General features: G+C 42.6%; 1 protein-coding gene across 1 annotated transcript in view; it reads right to left on the bottom strand.

Moving 5' to 3' along the window:
• Positions 1-19,370, bottom strand: part of LOC147014910 (ATP-dependent translocase ABCB1-like) — a 120,691-nt gene that overhangs the window by 79,048 nt on the left and 22,273 nt on the right. The window contains exons 7-12 of the mRNA XM_085853367.1: positions 17,474-17,665; positions 16,837-17,008; positions 14,233-14,357; positions 6,913-7,090; positions 6,302-6,415; positions 4,715-4,825 (exon numbers count right to left, since the gene is read on the bottom strand). Coding sequence (XP_085709493.1) covers positions 4,715-4,825; positions 6,302-6,415; positions 6,913-7,090; positions 14,233-14,357; positions 16,837-17,008; positions 17,474-17,665 — 892 coding nt within the window. The remainder of the gene's footprint in view (positions 1-4,714; positions 4,826-6,301; positions 6,416-6,912; positions 7,091-14,232; positions 14,358-16,836; positions 17,009-17,473; positions 17,666-19,370) is intronic.

Raw genomic sequence — 19,370 nt, 5'->3', positions numbered from 1 at the left:
GTTGGTGGGGGTCTTGTTAAGGGGGGGGTTGTGTGGTTGATGTGTGTTTTTAACCAAGTCCATTTTTAACCAAGCCCCCTCTCCAAGGGGAAGAAAAGAAACCCCCCCCCAAAAAAAATCACCATTTTAATTTATTTCATCAATTAAAAAGGTTTTTTTTTTTTTTTTTTTGCATTTTCTTCCTTGGATCTTGTATAGATGGGTTGGTGTGGTATTCGTGCAGGCATGATGGGCTGAATGGCCTCCACCTGTGTTGGATAAATATATATATATATATATATATATATATATATATATATATATATATATATATATATATATATATATACATACACATCTTTCTCTCACACCCTTCTCCCTCTCTTTCGTTCCCACCCTTCTCCCTCTCTCATTCCTACCCTTCTCCCTCACCCTGCTCACCCATCCTCCCCTTCTGCTGATGGGACTGCTAAGAACTGACTGTTTTTTTGAATTAAAAAAAAAACTTCCCCGTGGGGTAGCATATATGAATCAGATTCGGAGAGAGCCGACACGAGGTGTGCGAAGGTTGTTGCATGTGCCTGCAGGCAGGCCTTTGCCAGGTAAAGGAGAGGATATTGGGACCATACTCTGTGCAGAGCGTTGGTGCTGCTTAAGCAGTCTCCTTGGCTAGTGGGCATAATCCTGGACGGGTCGCTACTCTGACACAGGATACCAGCAAGCTGGCACTCATTTTTGCCGACCTCGGAAGGATGACAGGCCGAGTTAACCCTACCTGGTATTAATTAAACTGCTGAGTGAGATTTGAACTCAGGATCCAAGGATCCCAAGCCCACCACCCTAACCATTAAGCCAACACCCTAACCATTAAGCCAACACCCTAACCATTAAGCCAACACCAGGCATCAGGTAAATAGCATGGGTTTTAAATGGTCCCACCCAGTTATATATAGAACCCGGCGGCTAAAAAGAAAATGTTGCTCTTTGGGCACGTTTTATCGCCCTTCCCTTCCTCTCCCCACCCCTTGTGCTGCCTTCCCTTCCCACCCTCTCACTGCCTTGCCTTCCCTTGCCCTCCGCTGCCTTACCTTTCCTTCCCCGCCTCTCACGCTGCCTTCACTTCCCCGCCTCTCAAGTTGCCTTCACTTCCCGCCCTAACGCTGTCTTACCTTCCCTTACCCTCATGCTTACCTTCTCTAAAAGCCCCTCCCCTCTCCACCCCCCCCCCGGCAGTCGTACCCCCTCCCCTTGTCCACAAGGCCCACTTTCAAACACAAGTTGAGAACCCCTCCCCTCATGCTTACCTCCTCTCAAACCGTCTCCACCATCCTCCTCGCTCCCAGCCCCTCCCCCTTTTCCCAGAGTGGAAAGCAACATTTGGTGGTGTTGCTCTCCCCACCACCCCCTTCCTCACTCCCCCTCTCCCTCCTACCCCCTCAATTTCCTCTCTCCCTCCCCTCCATCCTCTCTCCCCACCCTCCCTGCCCTCTCCCTCCTCCCCCCCTCAATTCTCTCTCTCCCCCCTCCCCTCCAGCCTCTGTCCCTCCTCTCTCCACCCCTCCTTAATATCCCCGTCAACGAAGCGATGGGTTGTATTTGCTAGTGGTAAATACCTACCGAGAGTCAGTTTGGATTTAATCAATGTTTATACATTGCAAAAAAAATTAATAAGGCTAATTCATATTTACCTGGGTATCTCATACATACAGGATTAGATAAATATAACTATTTAAGATCTTCAAGATGATCAATAAACAGCAGTTTATATCGATGTGAAATCATTACATGTATGCTATTTTATTCCACCTGAATGGCAAATGTATCCATAATGTTTCGAAAAAAATAGTAAGTGTCCTTGTGTCTGTTTCATGGTACAGGACGGTGTCTTTGGAGATATTATAGTCGTCCCTGAAATTGAGAGTCACCATGAAGAGGCAGATACACGACTTGCCTTCCGCACACATTATGTTGCGAGGAACTGCACACAACCGACAAACTTTGTGGTGTGAGCTGATAGAGATGGCCTAGTACTGTTTCTGTACCATGTGCAGAATACTCTTACTGACCAGGTAACTGTCTATCTGGATGTGGGGCTCAACAGTAAGAACAATCGGTGGCTGGTCAATGTATCCAGGCTAGCAGACGTGTTAGACCCAGACCGCCTTGCCCTCATACATGTCTTCACCTGTGGTGACTGTTCAGCAGCTTTGTCAGAAGGATAAAGCATGACCCATTGATTTGATGGACCAGCACAGGCCACATGCTTCATATTTGGTTGTTCTTGACCAATCAGCTCCACTCACACCAGACACATTTATCAGCATAGAAAAGTATGTATGTGCTATATACGGTGAACCCAAATGCAGCCGCGTGAATGACACTCGTTCCTTCCTGTTAAATAAAATCATGTCACTGGGTCCACGAAGTAGCCCATTTCAGAAACTCAAGGCAGCGGATCCAGCCTGTTTACCGCCTTGTGACTGAACTTTATCAGAAGGTGCTGCATACAAAGTATGTGGCATACCTGTGGAGGCATGCCCATCTCCCAACTCTGATCACATGGGATCCAATGCAACATGGCTGGAATATGGATGATAATGGCAATCTATGCATCAAATGGTTTGATGGGCCACAAATGCCAGATAACATGAACCTGAACAACTTGGTCGAGGATGACACAAGTGACCTCAGTTCAAGTTACGACTCAGATGAGGAGATAGATGATGAATGGTCAGATAAAGAAGACAGTGACGTGGATGTTTTTGATGTTTATGTCATATGGTTTCTATAAATAAGTACATGTTCAATGTAAATATAATATTTTCATATTATGTTGTAGAATGTATAATGGATATTGTGATAAGTCATTTTGCCCAGTTTGACCGATGTTCGTGCATATTTCCACATTCGGTTAAGTGTTTACTCGTGATCCTGTGACTCACTCCTTTTTGCATATACGAACATCATATGCACTCATTTTGTTTGTGAGGACATGACGCAGTTTTTTGAATCATTAATATTAAGTTTAGATGATCGTCTTGTTTGCGTCACTCACTCAAACATGAAGGAAGTAACCCTGGGGAAAGTCGTTTTTCCCATTTGCAGAAAATGAAATCCATACGGTTTCAAAATTTCAAGCTATCAATCCAATTTGGTTTTACAAGTGGATTCCGGTACCACCACAGTAACTCAAACCAAATATTGTAAGATTTGAATGATGTATATGATCAGTAGAGTGGACACTGCGATTTTGAACTTTTTCAAACACAGGACCACTGTAATTAACACATATGTGGGCCTGATACATTAACCCACCACTCAGGAACCTTTAGACTGTACTTTGCTGTTGCCCATTACCACCCTTTAATAAAAGCCGAGAGGGGGGGTATTGAGGGGATGGATGAGGGGGAAGCTTTGAGAGGGTGGGGTGAGGGGGTATGCAGAAAGAAGGGCATGAAGTGGAGGGATGGTGAGGAGGGGGCAATCAATGTATGAGGGGTGTGCTTGGAAGGATGCAGACTTGTAGGCAATGTGGAGAGAGGGTACCGAGTCAGAGTTGTTTGACACTGGAAAATAATGTGAAAGAGATTTGATTGGTGTGTGCAGACAACTTCTGAAAACTGGATTTATCAAGATTCCCATATTTAATATTCTGAGATAAAGATCATGGGATGGGTGGAAGGAGTTGTTGAAGGAATGGTGAAAGGTCGTTCTGTAGGAACCAGATGATGGATGACAGGACAGGCACTTCAGTGGGAGGAGGTGGAGGAGGAGGAGGAGGAGGAGGAATCATGACAAAGAGCATGTGGTGTGCTGATGCCATAGGAATAAGGGAATTGAGGCATTTTAAGATGTTTTCAAAAGCTTTTAAAGGAAGATGGAAGAAGTGTTTTCTTCAATGAAGATATTGAGTAAATGGTAGAGGGAAAGGAGAGATGTACAGGAAAGTACAGGTGGAAGGCAGAATAAGATAGTGTCCAAATGGAAGAGGTTTTTTTTTTTGAAGTTTGGGGTAAATAGTACAGCATAGAAAAGCAGAACGAACAAAATTTTTAGAAAAGAATAGAAAAAGAGAAACAGGACGACAAAACAACCTCAAAACCGAGACGGTCAAGCTCTGGCTATCCGAGAAGGCCAAAGCTATACGAGCAAACAAATTCAACAAATATTGACAACAAAAGTATCATTTATCACAGAAAATAATTGATGAAAATACAAACAGCACACAGATCAAAATATAACAGAAAAACATGACGGATCCGGTTCAGAAAACTCAACTTTGATTCAGGTAGAAGGAGCAGCGGTGAACAGACATACATGTGGACAAACCTAAAAGTGAACGGTTACCGAGGTAGGTGAACCATTGCAGAGCAATACCCCCGATACCATAAAATTTAACATGAGAGAATACTTCACCTTTTTATTGTTTTTTTTAATTGCACAAAAATGTTGACTCGGCCCGTCATCCTCTCCCTTCTATGTATTTTTTGTCAGTTTCTGAAAGGCTGTCAAAACTTACGAATATTGCATCACACTCATTCACAATGATAATTTACACTGCGCAAGTATAATGAATCACAGAATGATCAAAATGTGTGGCAAACTGTGATGTGAAGCAATGTTTTGACTCGTAGCAAAAACCTATATGGCTCTCATGGAAGGACAGAGAAGGTGATATTTGTTGTGTTGCAGATACTGATTCAAGGGCAAAACCTATCCAGAACATTAATCCCACCTGCACGTCAGGTCTTGCAGGGTATCTGAAGTCAATGTTCTCAAATGCAAGATCTCCTTGGATGCAGTCTGGTTTATAACCTTCCTCACAACTGCTATCAATAAGCCGCTCCTGCAAAGACAGAGGATATTTGACAAAGCTGTAAGTACTCTGGCACCTTAATGACTCAACTCGCCTGGTGTCGACTTAGGGGCTATGGTGGCTGGCTTGGGATCTTAGGGTCCTGAGTTTGAACCCCAATGGCTGCTGAATTAACACCAGTGTACTGGTTTAGGGGCACAGCATCAGCGGTACAAAGAAGTAGAAGAAGAAGTAGTAGTAGTAGTAGAAGTAGTAGAAGAAGAAGTAGAAGAAGAAGAAGTAGTAGTAGTAGAAGTAGAAGAAGTAGAAGTAGTAGAAGAAGTAGAAGAAGTCGAAGAAGTAGTAGAAGAAGAAGTAGTAGAAGAAGAAGTAGTAGAAGAAGAAGAAGAAGTAGTAGTAGAAGAAGAAGAAGTAGTAGAAGAAGAAGTAGTAGTAGAAGAAGAAGAAGTAGTAGAAGAAGAAGTAGTAGAAGAAGAAGTAGTAGAAGAAGAAGAAGTAGTAGAAGAAGAAGTAGTAGAAGAAGAAGTAGTAGAAGAAGAAGTAGTAGAAGAAGAAGTAGTAGAAGAAGAAGTAGTAGAAGAAGAAGTAGTAGAAGAAGAAGAAGTAGAAGAAGAAGGAGAAGAAGTAGTAGAAGAAGAAGTAGTAGAAGAAGAAGTAGTAGAAGAAGAAGAAGAAGAAGTAGAAGAAGAAGAAGTAGTAGTAGTAGTAGTAGAAGTAGAAGAAGTAGAAGTCTAAGAAGTAGAAGAAGTCTAAGAAGTAGAAGAAGAAGTAGAAGAAGAAGTAGAAGAAGAAGAAGAAGTAGTAGAAGAAGAAGAAGTAGTAGAAGAAGTAGTAGTAGAAGAAGTAGTAGAAGAAGAAGAAGAAGTAGAAGAAGAAGAAGAAGTAGTAGAAGAAGAAGAAGTAGAAGAAGTAGTAGAAGAAGTAGTAGAAGAAGAAGTAGAAGAAGAAGTAGAAGAAGAAGAAGTAGAAGAAGAAGTAGTAGAAGAAGAAGTAGAAGAAGAAGAAGTAGTAGAAGAAGAAGTAGTAGTAGAAGTAGTCGTAGTAGAAGTAGTAGTAGTAGTAGTAGTAGTAGTAGTAGTAGTAGTAGAAGTAGAAGTAGAAGTAGAAGTAGAAGAAGAAGAAGTAGAAGTAGTAGTAGAAGTAGAAGAAGAAGTAGTAGTAGTAGAAGAAGAAGAAGAAGAAGAAGTAGTAGAAGAAGAAGAAGAAGTAGAAGAAGTAGAAGAAGTAGAAGAAGAAGAAGAAGAGGTAGAAGACTCAACTCAAGATGGGTCAAGTAATGCTGAAATGTGACCAATCAAGAATGCATTGTAGAATGCAAGATATACATGGAAGTTCTCAATTAAAAGAGGAAGCCAGTAGTGATTTGGGAATGGGCAAAAGGGAAAGGAATAGAGGGAGAAAGCAGCAAAGCATTTATTTTATTTTTTTCCCCAGTTGTTAAGAACATTGCACATAGTTTCACAAAAAAATTAAAAACATGGGAATTGCTCTTGTGCTCCATCTGACCTTCTCAATTGTCTTATAAACCTCAAAGGCTGCCCCTTGAGCTTGCGAAATCTTTTTCAGGTTTGTAAATCCTTGTGCAAGAGAAATTGTTCCAATAAGCACGTTAAAGAAAACCTGTAAAAGAGGGAGGCAAAGAGAGGCAAGTGTTGTTCACAACAAATAATTTCACGCAAGTACATGAGCCAACAAGGCTCATTTGACAATTCCACCAAGGGATGTTAGGTATATGGTCACAGATCGACGGAGAGCCGGCTGAATGAATGTGCCCTTCAAAGCATGGCACGGGTCAACGATGATTGAGGCCTGTGAGCAATTCACACAAATTATGTTTGAAATTGCTTTATCTCCAATGGGATCAAACCCACAATCAACTGGAATGTCCTGCTGTTATCCAAGCAAAATGAAAAGAGAGAGGAAAGGCAAAATATGTTGGGGTCAAATTAAATGTCAATGCATACAGGTACGATGAGTTCGATCGACTTTTCTGTGGATTGATCGCGATAGGGAAAAATCCAAAATTAAATGCACATCACCGTGCATTGCACAAAATCTGCGGCGCTCATTACAATGAGAGGTGCGGTAAATGAACCAGATAAAAACAAACGCCTTACTATGAGTACGCGTCCGATGGTGTAGTTTTGTGGTTCTTCGAGGACCAGCTTTGTGCCATACCAGAATCCCAGGCCATAAGAGGCAAAAATCAGCAGTTGAAATAAGCCCAAAACCAAATAGGCCACAACAGCTTTCTTCAAGCCCATGTTTTTGGCTTCCATAAGATTTGCATTATACCTGCATGACAGTTTACAATTACCACAGTAAACTAAAATCTATACAAAAATGGTGACAATGTACAACAACTTTCATTTAAAGGAACATCAAGGCTCATGGAAAGCTTGAAGAGCCATAAAGTCGTAGGGGAGAGTTCAAATGATGTGTGTGTGTGTGTGTGTGTGTGTGTGTGTGTGTGTGTGTGTGTGTGTGTGTGTGTGTGTGTGTGTGTGTGTGTGTGTGTGTGTGTGTGTGTGTGTGTGTGTGTGTGTGTGTGTGTGTGTGTGTGTGTGTGTGTGTGTGTGTGTGTGTGTGTGTGTGTGTGTGTGTGTGTGTGTGTAGCAGGTTAGGATCATAAAGAGCAAAGGTTTTCAACATTGAAAAAGTGTCATGTAGCTGCCATATTCTCTTTGCAAATGGCTGCCATATTCTCAGAGGTAAATCACAGACCAGATTATTTTCATTGACATGTGCTGATCTGCCAATCCCATTCCACTCCACCATTATCTGTATAAAGTAAAGGGCCTGTATACTATTGCATTCTCAAACTTATTTTCTGTTATTTTGTGTTTTCAATGACGACCTGTTTCAGAAACGAAACATCTATCCCCCAGTTAGGCTCGAAGGATAGCCTACCACCTGCATCAGAGTGGCGACCCATCCAGGATTGTGCCCAATCGCCCAGGAGACTGCTTTGGCAGCACCGACGCTCTGTACAGAGTATGGTCCCAATGGATGGATAGCCTAGCTTCTGAACTGTTTTGCCCTATTTTAAATTTCCATCTTGGTGTCACACAGGCAGGGCACGACATTAATGGACGTGCCATCCCTCAGCTGGTTGTTAAGCTGGGTTCCCCGTCTGCTGGCATCAGCAAGTGGATCGCAACTAGATCTCACGGTGTTTTTCACGAAGATGGGGTGAGTTACCACCAGCACCTTGACCAAATTACAAATTTCTGCACAACCTACACAGAGCACCACATCTGCACAAATGAGGCAATCCAGCAGCCACTTGCTGCATTTGAAATGATGATGCTCCTTGAGTTGCAATCAATCATTTGACCTGTGTTTGTTTGTTTTTGGGGTTTTTTTGAGGTTCGTACGAGAGCCAACACACAACACACAGCAAGGGGGGCATGAGACAAGAGGGGCGGGACAGGGCAGGACAAAATAGTGGGGAACAGAGACACTCAGAGATCTGTGGAAGGGAGAGGCATGGGGTGGGGAACATGGGGTGTTCCAAGATGGACACGACAGGAACTTTCAGGAAGGAAAGCAGGGAATTGGAAGGAGGAGAGTTTGGGGTGGATTAACGGGGGTAGAAAAGATCGTGGTTTTGGATGGGGGAAGATAAGAGTTGGTGGTGAAGAGCTGTTTTGAAGGCCTGGAGGGAAGAATGGGATTGAAAAGTGTGAGGGAGTTTATTCCAAAGGTGGAGAAAAAAAGGAATGGAAGAGTGAAGGTGAGCAGTGATTCGTGATTTTGGTAGTTTTACCAGAAGGGGGTTGTTGGCGGACCTTGAGCGCCCAGCGGAAACATGGGGTGGGGGGAGGGGTGGGGGGGACATATTGCAGACAGAGCAGGTGGGGGGGCGGCAAGACTGGAGAGGAGATGGCCATTGGAGAAGAGGAAGGATTTAATGTCTGAAGCGATGATGGATTCCATAACCTTGTTGATGATTGGGACAAGGCCGATTGGTCTGTAGTTGCAGGGATCTGTTTTTGCACCTTTTTATGCAGGGCGGTAATGTTTGCTGATTTCCAAACATTTTCATCATTTTCAGTACCATATTATATTTCATTACAAGTGCTCACCCCAAGTTTCCCCAAAGAATACAAGTCAACCAGAATAATTTAGGCCACAGATGTAGATAACTCCCCCCACAAAAGCCATTACCTCTGCAAAGATCATTTGTGAGCCAACTGAGGTTTTCTTTTGTTTTTCCTAAGATAAGCTCAGTGAAGTTGGTAAATCAAGTCAATAATTTCAAAACCAAACCCTCAACTTGGGGGATCGCAGTGCAGTGCCCTCACCACAAAGCCACTCCACCAACAAACTTTCATTGCGGTTATCGTGGCTGCATTGGATACAACCATACACGCAACTGATGTAGCTTATATTGAATTTTCAAAATCCAGCCTAACTCGATAGACAAGAATAGTTTCGCGTGCGAGATTGCAGAGGTGAATGATTCAGCAGTTTACAAAACTTCAGGAAGCAATGCATTTCATGCTGCTAACCAATCAATCTACCCATTTCAAAGACAGCAATCACAGGCATGGCACAATATTACCATGACAACACAAGTAACTTGTATTTTGGCTTGGGGCATTAGAAACATTTAAGGCTTATGGTGGACCCTCAACCACACCCACCTTAGTTGATTTCTCCAGTTTCATTCTCTGCACATACGATGTGTCCAAAATACGAGTTTCTGTTTTACCATCAACACTTCTAATGCACATGGTGGTCTCATTTCTTCAGTCACCGATTTGTTGTTCTTGCAGTAACATGGAATCGTCAACATTAATCTTCAACACCGTATCTCAAAACGGTCATTCTTCTTCCTTTCCGTCTTCTTCGCTGGCCATGACTCACATCCAAACATTGCAACTGGAAATACCACATCGATCACCAGCTCCTCTCGGTTTGCATCATCACATCTTTGTATTTTCAGATCTTTATCAATCCTGACATTGCTGTTTTCCCCAATGTTGACCGTCTATTAATTATTCCTCTACATTCTCCACTCACCTCAACCTCAGAACCAGGAAGATGAAACTCTCCACAATCTCCACAACACATGATCATCTCCAAATCTGAACATTGATATTCTCAGTTAAGATTTTACTTTTATTTTATTTTAATATTTAAATAAAGATCAGCCTTTTCACTTTCCTTCTTCATTGTCTGCAGCAGTTTCATCAAGTTTTCCTTACTTAGGATAAAACAAAATCCGAAAAACATTTTCCATAAAAGAGTAATTACCTCTCTGCCATTGGAATTGTAGACCGTGACTTGCAAACCGAGCCTCGAGGATAGTGTACAGAAACGTTTTTATTTATTTAAATAACAATAAATACAAGGCACAGGGAGGTTAAATTCGCTGCACATGTGTAATGCGTGCAGAGTCAAACGTGTTTATTTATTACACATCATACGGACGTAAATGAAGAACATGTAAACGCACATGACACTAGGCCGGGGCTTCAGATTTTGGGATGCTCACACTGTGCCGTCAAAATGAAACCTCCCAGAAGATAAAGAAAGCAGGATCACATTTATACATTTAGTGTTTTTAAATAATGTTTTTTCTTGATACGAAACATCATAACTTCCAGTCTCTGAATATTTTGAGTAAACTAATTCAACCCATCATTTTTGATGGGCTTTTATACTAGTAATCTATAAAACACAACTACTCCTTCCTTCGGTACCCCCTTGCTTTTTCCATGATCCTAATCAGATTTTTGATTTGCTCTCCAGTACCTCTTTCGTCTTCTGAAACCTGCTTGCTCAATGGGAATTTAGCCTCGCCAGAGGAGAGGATATTGCATTTGGGTCAGTTTGTTTGTCTGTCTGTCTGCCTGTTTGTTAATTGCCAGAATCCTTCGGATTTCGGCAATTATGTTGGTCAGTTGTGTGTGTCATTCTGTTTCTGTCTGTCTGTCTGTCTGTTTGTTTGTTTACCCTGTAGCAGCCACACCGTTTCAGCGATAATGACCAAACTGGGTGCAGATGTCGGCCATGGTCCAACTTTGACACTTGTCGTTTTTGGTGAATCTAGGTCAAAGGTCAAGGTCAAGGTCAAGGTCACCGAAATTCTTATTTTCGCAATAACGTCCGCTAAAATGGTTGTATCGACTTCAAACCAAATCCAAAATGTCCATCTTCCAATACTGCATCCAACCATATATCTCATTGGGGTATCACACCAACACCCTTCTTAGCGGTCGGGGGTCGAATATCGGGGGGGGGTCGGGTAAAAAATTTAAAATTGCGATAAAAACGCCATTTTAAGTGCGATTGACTTCCAAGTTATAATCATGACCAGACTAAGTGCTATAACTCATTAAACAGTAGCACTATCGACTTATAAGAACCAAATTGAATTCCAGGTTTTTGTTTTTTCAGAGATCATGGAGATATGACAAAGTTATTCCGGCAATTCCTTGCTCAACGAGCAATTTCTTTTGTTTGTTTGTCCACACAGAACTTCAGTGTTTTTCTCCGCAACTGCTTGTCAGATCGAGACAAAATTTTCACCATAGGAGCAACTACTCATGTAGATTGTTTAATTGATAATTATGATGTCGTAGGTCACATAGTGTGGCAGCCATGTTGGAAAAACAGATAAACTTTGGACCTCTGTATCTCTGAAACTGCAGCAAGGAAAAAAATTGAAACTTGGCAAACGGCAAGTACTCATGGGAATTAAGGGATTTTTTTTTTATCATATCATAGGTGCCTTCGTTATGACGTCATAATTGCATTTGTAGAATGCTAGATCTGATCAGTATGATAATTTTGAGGGTCATCCAGAGATAAAATGATCCACAGAAAAAAAAATTGATGACATCAGTCACGTGATTCGGCAGCCATATTGTTAAAAACATTTAAATAAAAAAAAACTTCAAAAATCTTCTCTGAAACGGCTGAACAGATTGAGGCGAAACTTTACACATATGACTGCCTATCCATGAGGAACAAAAGTTTCACACATATGATGTCATCGGTTGCATGGTTTAGCAGTCATATTGAATTTACCCTAAAACCTACAAAAATCTTCTCCAGAAAGGCAACACAGATCGAGGGGAAACTTCACACAAATGTTCCCCAAGCCTTGGAGATACCAGTGTATTCACGAATATAAATGATGTCACATAGTCTGGCAGCCATATTGGATTGAGCAAAAATCTTTAAATTATTTCTCTTGAATCGCTTTATTTATCGATGTGAAACTTCACAATTATGATCTCGTAGTGATAGGGAAATAAATGTTTTACATTTCAGCATGATCAGACACATTGTCTGGCAGCCAGAATTATTTAATTTTTTGATCTGGTTTCTTTTTTTTTTGAATAAAGCTCACTTGACTGTGCCTGGATGGGTTTGAGGGTAGAGGAGGAGCAGCTGAAATACTAATCCTATCCAGGTTCCTCCTGATGACTTAATCTTTGGTTTTTGCTTGTTTGGGTTCCTTCTGATTGCAGGACTGTACCTATTTGGTCTTACATTTGATTTGAATTGCATATATTTTAATTCCATTCCAAATAGAATTGAATAATAATTTTTAAAACGTCATGGCTCAGGGTCAGGTGTCCGATCAAAGCGGGGTTACATCAAAGCGGGACATCTTGGTACCCGGTCATCACTGCCAGGAGTTATAAAGTGGCAGTTCCAGTTATGTCTCTTATTAAATAACACACCAGTACACAAACACCACACACAACAAGTCTTTGTGAGGATCTGCAGTCTCTAATTGCTCTTTTTTTATGTTAGTAATGTGTTGCTAGCATGTGAAATCAAGGCAATGGTTTGGATATTTGAGAACTGACTCTTTATCATGGTTCGAAATTTTTTACCACCCTCCCTAAAAACATTTATACACATTTTATTTTTTTTTAAAAAGTCATTCTAATTTCAGTTCTGTCCATGTGCCCTTGAAACCTGGCCTTGCTCCTCTTGTGCTCTCCTACCTGTGCCCTCCCCAAGATACCCAAGTAAGCACAGGTTCCTCAAGAAACCCTCACCGAGGCCAGGCTGGTTGCCCACCTGTATTCATTTTTCCCCTTATTCTACAAAGTGTGGAAACGTTTCCCCATGCCCTTTTGTCGTGTCTTCATCACTTCAGTGTTTTGAATGTGCTGCCCATCACCACCACATGTGGTCACCCATCCACGTCCACGATCCCTTCTACATATGATGATTATTTTTCATTCTGTGACTTCATTATTACTCTATGTGCTTTTCCTTATTTCCTCCTTATGCATGTGCATCCTCACAATACCCTTGGGTAGTTTGTGAGCCTGCTGCCTTTGTTATTCCACTCCTCTATGAGCCTAACCCCCTGATTTAAAACAGCTTTCCAGCTCTTATTTTTCAACCTGTGACTTGTTGAAAGTTCCAATGTTGAAAATGGGTCGAGTCTTTTCTTTCCCGACCAAGCCTTTCACGACCGTAAATCGATCCATGCCATCACTCTCCAATCTTCTTTCTATCCATCCATTAGGACCATACTCTGTACAGATCGTCGGTGCCACTGAAGCAGTCTCCTGGGATATTGGGCACAATCCTGGACAGGTCACCACTCCAACACAGGATGCTCGAATGGCTTAATCATCCCAGTAAGCTGGTGCTCATTTTGCCAACCTCAGAAGGATGACAAGCTGAGTCAACCCCACCTGGTATTAAATCAACAGCTGAGCAGGATTTGAACTCAGGACCCTCGGATCCCAAGCCAACCACACTAACCATTAAGCCAAACACCAGGCATCCAATCTTCTTTCCATCTATCCATCCATTGGGACCATACTCTGTGCAGAGCATTGGTGTTGCCTCAGCAGTCTTCTTGGCTATTGGGCACAATCCTGGATGGGTCGACTCTCCAACACAGGATATCAGCAAGCTGGCACTCTTTTCCAATCTCAGAAGGATGACAGGCAGTCAACCCCACTTGGTATTAATTCAACAGCCGAGTGGGATTTGAACTCTGGATCCTAGGATCCCAAGGCCACCACCCTAACCATTAAGCCAGCACCAGGCATCCAATCTTCTTTGCGAACATAAAAGTATATTTTCTAACCCGTCATCGTCCTCAGCGATTCACGGTGAACCCTCTGTAACGCAGAAAATAAATAAATAAGAGAACTGCACTTTGTCGAATCAGCAGCGATGACTCATACCCATTCAGCAGCAGCTCTTAAAATTGTGTTACCATTGTTGAAATTCAATCAATTGCAGCAGCAAATTAATTTTTCTAAAATGTGATATCAATCTTGTTTTCTGTAGCATGATTTCGTAAACACACAGAGGGCATTTGACATGTTAGTGAGAATGGTGTGTGGAAAAACAATCACACAAAAGAGATCAATTGATGGACTGTTAAAGTGAACACAATTCTGTGTAGTAGAAGTAGTCGTAGTAGAAGTAATAATACTTACTTGTCAATCGCTTTCTTTTGGCCACTGAATGCCAACACCGTTCTGATGGCTGTGAAAACTTGTTCTGCAACTGCACCTGCTTTGGCATAGGACTTCAGTTCTTTTTTGGTAAGAGAAGATAATAGCTGCAAGATAATGTTCTCCATATCAAATTCAGACAAAACGATTCATCAATAGTTGTTTTTTTTAACAATTTTTAAAAAGTCAAAAATAATTTCTTCCCTGTAAAGGTTCAAGCAAGGAATTACAGTTCACAAATAGAACAGCACACAGTAGAGTGCATACCATCATCCATCCATCCATTGGGACCATACTCTGTGCAGAGTAGTTGGTGCTGCCTAAGCAGTCTCCTTGGCTGTTGGGCACAATCCTGGACTGGTTGCCACTCCGGCACAGGATACCAGCAAGCTGGCACTCATTTTACCGACCTCGGAAGGATGACAGGCAGAATCAACCCCACCTGGTATGAATTCAACAGCCGAGTGGGATTTAAACTCAGGATCCTAGAATCCCAAGCCCACCACCCTAACCTTTAAGCCAACACCAGGCATATACCATCATCAGGTGAAACAGTTTATGTTTTGTATCCCACTGATAGGCTGGATATGCACCTGGAACTGAACCAAACCATAAGTGGCTTGTTCTTGTGACCAACCCAACCTGTCCACCAAGTTTGTCCGAATCCATCCATAACTGTTTGTGATATTCTGCTCACAGACAAACAAACAAGAAAGATGCTATGCAAAGCATGACACTTGCGAAATTCCGAAAGACAAATTTAACCACAAAAACAATTGGTGGTTGAATTCAGTAACTTGGTATGCAAATCCTCTTCAAATTTCAAGTCAATCGGATGAAAATTGACGATTTTAGAAATTACACCAAAATTGTTGACCTTTGGCCCTAAGTTGACCTCAAAAATAATAGGTGGTTGAATGCATTGACCTGATATGCAAATCCTCTTCAAATTTCAAGTCAATCAGATTTGTGGTTGAATTCAGTGATTGAGGCCAAGTAAGCAGAGTCTCACTCATTTTTCTCCATTCCCAATGATGTGCGAGTCCAGGATGAAAGAGCTCTGATATAACACGACAGATATCTCCGAGCAGGTTGGATGCTCACTTTCTTACAACATGCACCCATTGGTAAACTCCCACTCAAACTTCCTTTGGATGTGGTGACTTCAACTGCCACCACACCAACTGGTTGAGCAGCACATTGAAAGAGCATAAAGACATCAGAAATGCAACATTAACTCATGGCACTGCTGCCATGGCTAGCAGAGTGGCCTAGAGGTACACACTCTTGCCTCTAAGCTGTCTACCCTGGGTTTGAATCCTGTCCCAGCTATAAACTGTCATCCCGGTATTTCACAGGCAGGGCGATTCATCAATGTGTGTGCTGCCCCTCGGATGGACGATCAAGTGGGCACCATGTCTCTGACATTAGTTTGGGGATGTAATACATTCCAGTGTCCTTCGCGAAGAGTCGACGAGCTATCGCCGGCAGCCTGGCCAAACTCCAAATTCACGCCCTGACTTCCTGTGTCGGAGTCGCGACCTGTCCAGGATTGTAACCCCAGCAAAGAAACTGCTTCGGCAGAACCGACGAACCTGGCACACAATCCAACTACTGCCAAGGCTTTATTTTCGACATCAAACCAAAATCAGTTAATTTTCAAACACTGACTTTTTCACACCACCAGATCACACCTGAGAAAGTCAATACGTTTCTGGATGACCCTTACAGGCTACTCCACGAGAACCATCAAGTCAACCCAATTATTTACTCATGTGAGCAACCTCAGGAAAGAGTGTATTGAACTATTGGGCCTCAAAAAAAAATCAGCCACAATCTCCCATGGGTATACCTCATCTCAATGTTGGCCACTAAAATTAGACACGGTTTGACCATTCTACAGCAGTGATGATCCTTTGTCAGTTGTGCAGAACATAAACACAAAAACACATTTGTTGAAAGTACAATGAAGACTATTCTCCCCTGTGCAGGCTCTCACACCCAGGTCCTTTCTTACTCCTTGAGGCCATGTAAGCCAAGTCTCTGGAAATAATTGGCATTATTCATCAAGAGGCTGTCACACAAGACCTACTGCAATTTTCTCATCATATACAGAGATGGTATTTCGATTTCCTATAACCTCTCTCGCAATCGTGATAGACTCGAACAAAGGTCTCCTTTACCCTGCATGTATCTGTACAAGTTGCAGAGCATGTTCATTATATGGAACAAAAGTCAATGTATAAGTAATGTTGGGTTAGTTGGAACAAACCAGAAGCAACAAGAGCAGCAATTGCTGTGCAATACAAGTCCCCTACCGATGTGATATTTTCGAAGTCCAAAAAGGGCATAACTCTGTGGAAAAATTGACGAAGCGTCCTGAAGCTCGTAACTTAACATCATAAGTCCACATACCAAGGTTCAGTTAAATATGGTACAGGGAATGGGAAGTAAAGTCTGAAAAACCACAGGTGGGATGGACGGACAGACAGAGAGCACACCTATAGTCTCCTGCAGTGAAACCGAGAGGGGACGAAAAAGCCAGGGTCAGAAAGCATTGATAGTAAAGTTTGAATATGTGCATACCTTGGTTAGCAATGCTAAGGAAATGGCAATCAGTGGGCTGGTAGCGAGAATGACCAGAGTGAGCTTCCATCCATAAATAAAACCAATAACAATGCCTCCGAAAAAAGTTGCCAGGACTTGTACGAGTAACGCGATCTTGTCCCCAATTCCATCGTGAATAATATTTATATCTCTGAAGAATAGAAATGAAAAATTCTTTCAACTGTGTGGCCATCCTCAGCCTGTATCAAGTTACATGATGGAGTGAATAATACCAAACAAAATGCATGGCTCTGCACCAGAACAACAGAAGCACAAAAAGATGAAGCAAAGAGCAAGAATTGCTTTGCAACACATGTACCCTACTGATGTGATATTTTCCAAGTCCAAAAAGGACGTAACTTTGTGGAAAGTTGACGAAACGCCCTGAAACTCGAACATGTTCTGTAATGTATCATGATAAAGCCATGTACCAAGTTTCAGTTGAATATATTAAAGGGTATGGGGGTGGAAAAGTCTGAAAAACTACAGGTGGGACAGACAGATGGACAGACGGAGAGCAGACCTATAGTCCCCTCTGGTGAAACCGGTTGGGAACTAGTAAAAAGGGACAATGGGACAAATGCCGATTTGGACAAAGATAAACCGATGCACCTACTCGCTCATCCGTGTGCTCAACTCCCCGATCTTCTGGGAATCAAACCACGACATATCCTGGTAGAGAATGGCGTGGAAGTATTTCGCTTGGATACGCCTGGTTTGCCGTGTGGCAGTGAAAAGCCAGGTGGACACTTGAATTGTCGCAGCAAAGAACACGCAAATCCCAATTGCCACAAAGTAAATGGCAATCCTAAAGCAAAGCAAAGCAAACAAGGATTAGATATCTTCAGTTATCATGCCCTTCCTCCCACCTATGGTACACTGAAACTTGTGGTGAGGCAGTTGTCCTGAAACAACTTGCCTTCCCTTCATCGAAAGCAAATCCAACTGAAGACAATCTCAGTTCCTTCCACAAAACTCGAAACAAGTGTCTCTCTCCCCTCAGGAGAGCCAGGAAGCAACATCTTTATAATCTCAAGATTGAACTCTCAAATCTCTCTCCCTCCTCCAAATCCTGTTGGCATCTAATAAAGTCCATTTCTGGTGCATGTTCCCCCTCCATACGCTCTCTTACCTCAAATGGCTGCACAGCGGACACTGTCCACAAAAAGGCTGAGTGCCTAAACTCCGTGTTTGCTTCTAAATCTTTGTCCCAAACCCATCGCTTTCTGTAACCACCTTACCCAGTCACACCAAGCTGTTCCTGGACTCTGTCTCCATTTCTCCTGACAAGGTGGAGAGCTTGCTGTCAAACCTCAACTCTGATTCTGCAACCGGTCCAGGCGGCATCAGCCCAGGTCTCCGAAAAGCATGCACTGCAGCTCTTATGCACCCTCTCTGTTCTACTCACCCTCTTGTTTGCTCAAGGTCATCTGCCTTCTGCTTGGAAATCAGCAAACATTACCGCTCTGCATAAAAAAGGTACAAAAACAGATCCCTGCAACTACAGTCCAATCAGCCTTCTCCCAATCATAAGCAAGGATATATAATCCATCATCGCTTCTGACAAGAAAAAATCCTTCCTCTTCTCCAATGGCTTGATTTCCGATCATCAATTTGGATTATGAACAGGCTACTCTACCCTCGATATGCTGCTCCTGCTTTCCCAACAATAGATGGAGATCCTCAATACCAAACAAGAAATCAGAGCCATCTTTCAAGATGTATCGCGTGCTTTCGATATGGTCTGGCACCCTGCTCTGCTTACCAAACCCTCTTCCTATGGTATCTAAGGCCATCTCCACTCATGGCTCACAGACTTCCTCTCCTGTCCCAGCCAACGTGTGGCCCTTAATGGAATTGTCTCACCCCTCTCTTCATGTCCAGGCTGGAGTTCCTCAAGGTAGCGTTCTCGGCCCCGTTTTTTTTTTTTTTTTTTTTTTAATCAACGATCTCTCCGGCTCTCTGGAAAATCCTCTTTATCTCTTTGCTGATGACTTCACCCTCTGTCCTACCATCTGTCATCCCTCAGACCAGCAAGCAGCAGCTTCTTGCTCTCTGCAGATCTGGGTAACATCACAAACTGGTCCAACACGTGTAGCATGGCTTTCAATCCGGACAAATCTCACACTCTCACTATGTCTCTCCAAAAGGACCGTCTGGAACCCCCCCCACCCCCATGCTCCCCCCCAATCTACATTCTCAACAATCCTCTTGAAGAAGTCATTTCATTCAAGCTTCTGGGACTCACTATCTGCCATGATCTTCCCTGAAAAAGCCACATTTCCAAGCTGGCCTACAAAGCCAGTCGCTGACTAAGAATCCTCCGTCGTGCAAAGTCCTTCCTTGGCACACCTGAGCTCCTGACCACATGCAAAGCTTTCATCCATAGCCTGATGGTGTACTCCTCTCCCCACTGGGTTGGTGCTCCCGCCTCTCACCTTTCTCGGCTTCACGTTGCAGAAACCAAAGCTTTTAGGCTGAGTTTTTGGGTCTCTCACTCTCTCATCACAGGC

This window comes from Eptatretus burgeri, chromosome 13 (genome assembly GCF_056783735.1).
Source record: "Eptatretus burgeri isolate ZD-2024b chromosome 13, Ebu_testis_v1, whole genome shotgun sequence".
Taxonomy (NCBI): Eukaryota; Metazoa; Chordata; class Myxini; order Myxiniformes; family Myxinidae; genus Eptatretus; species Eptatretus burgeri.
Note: the sequence above shows the minus strand (reverse complement) of the source record. Positions and strands in the feature narration are given on the sequence as shown.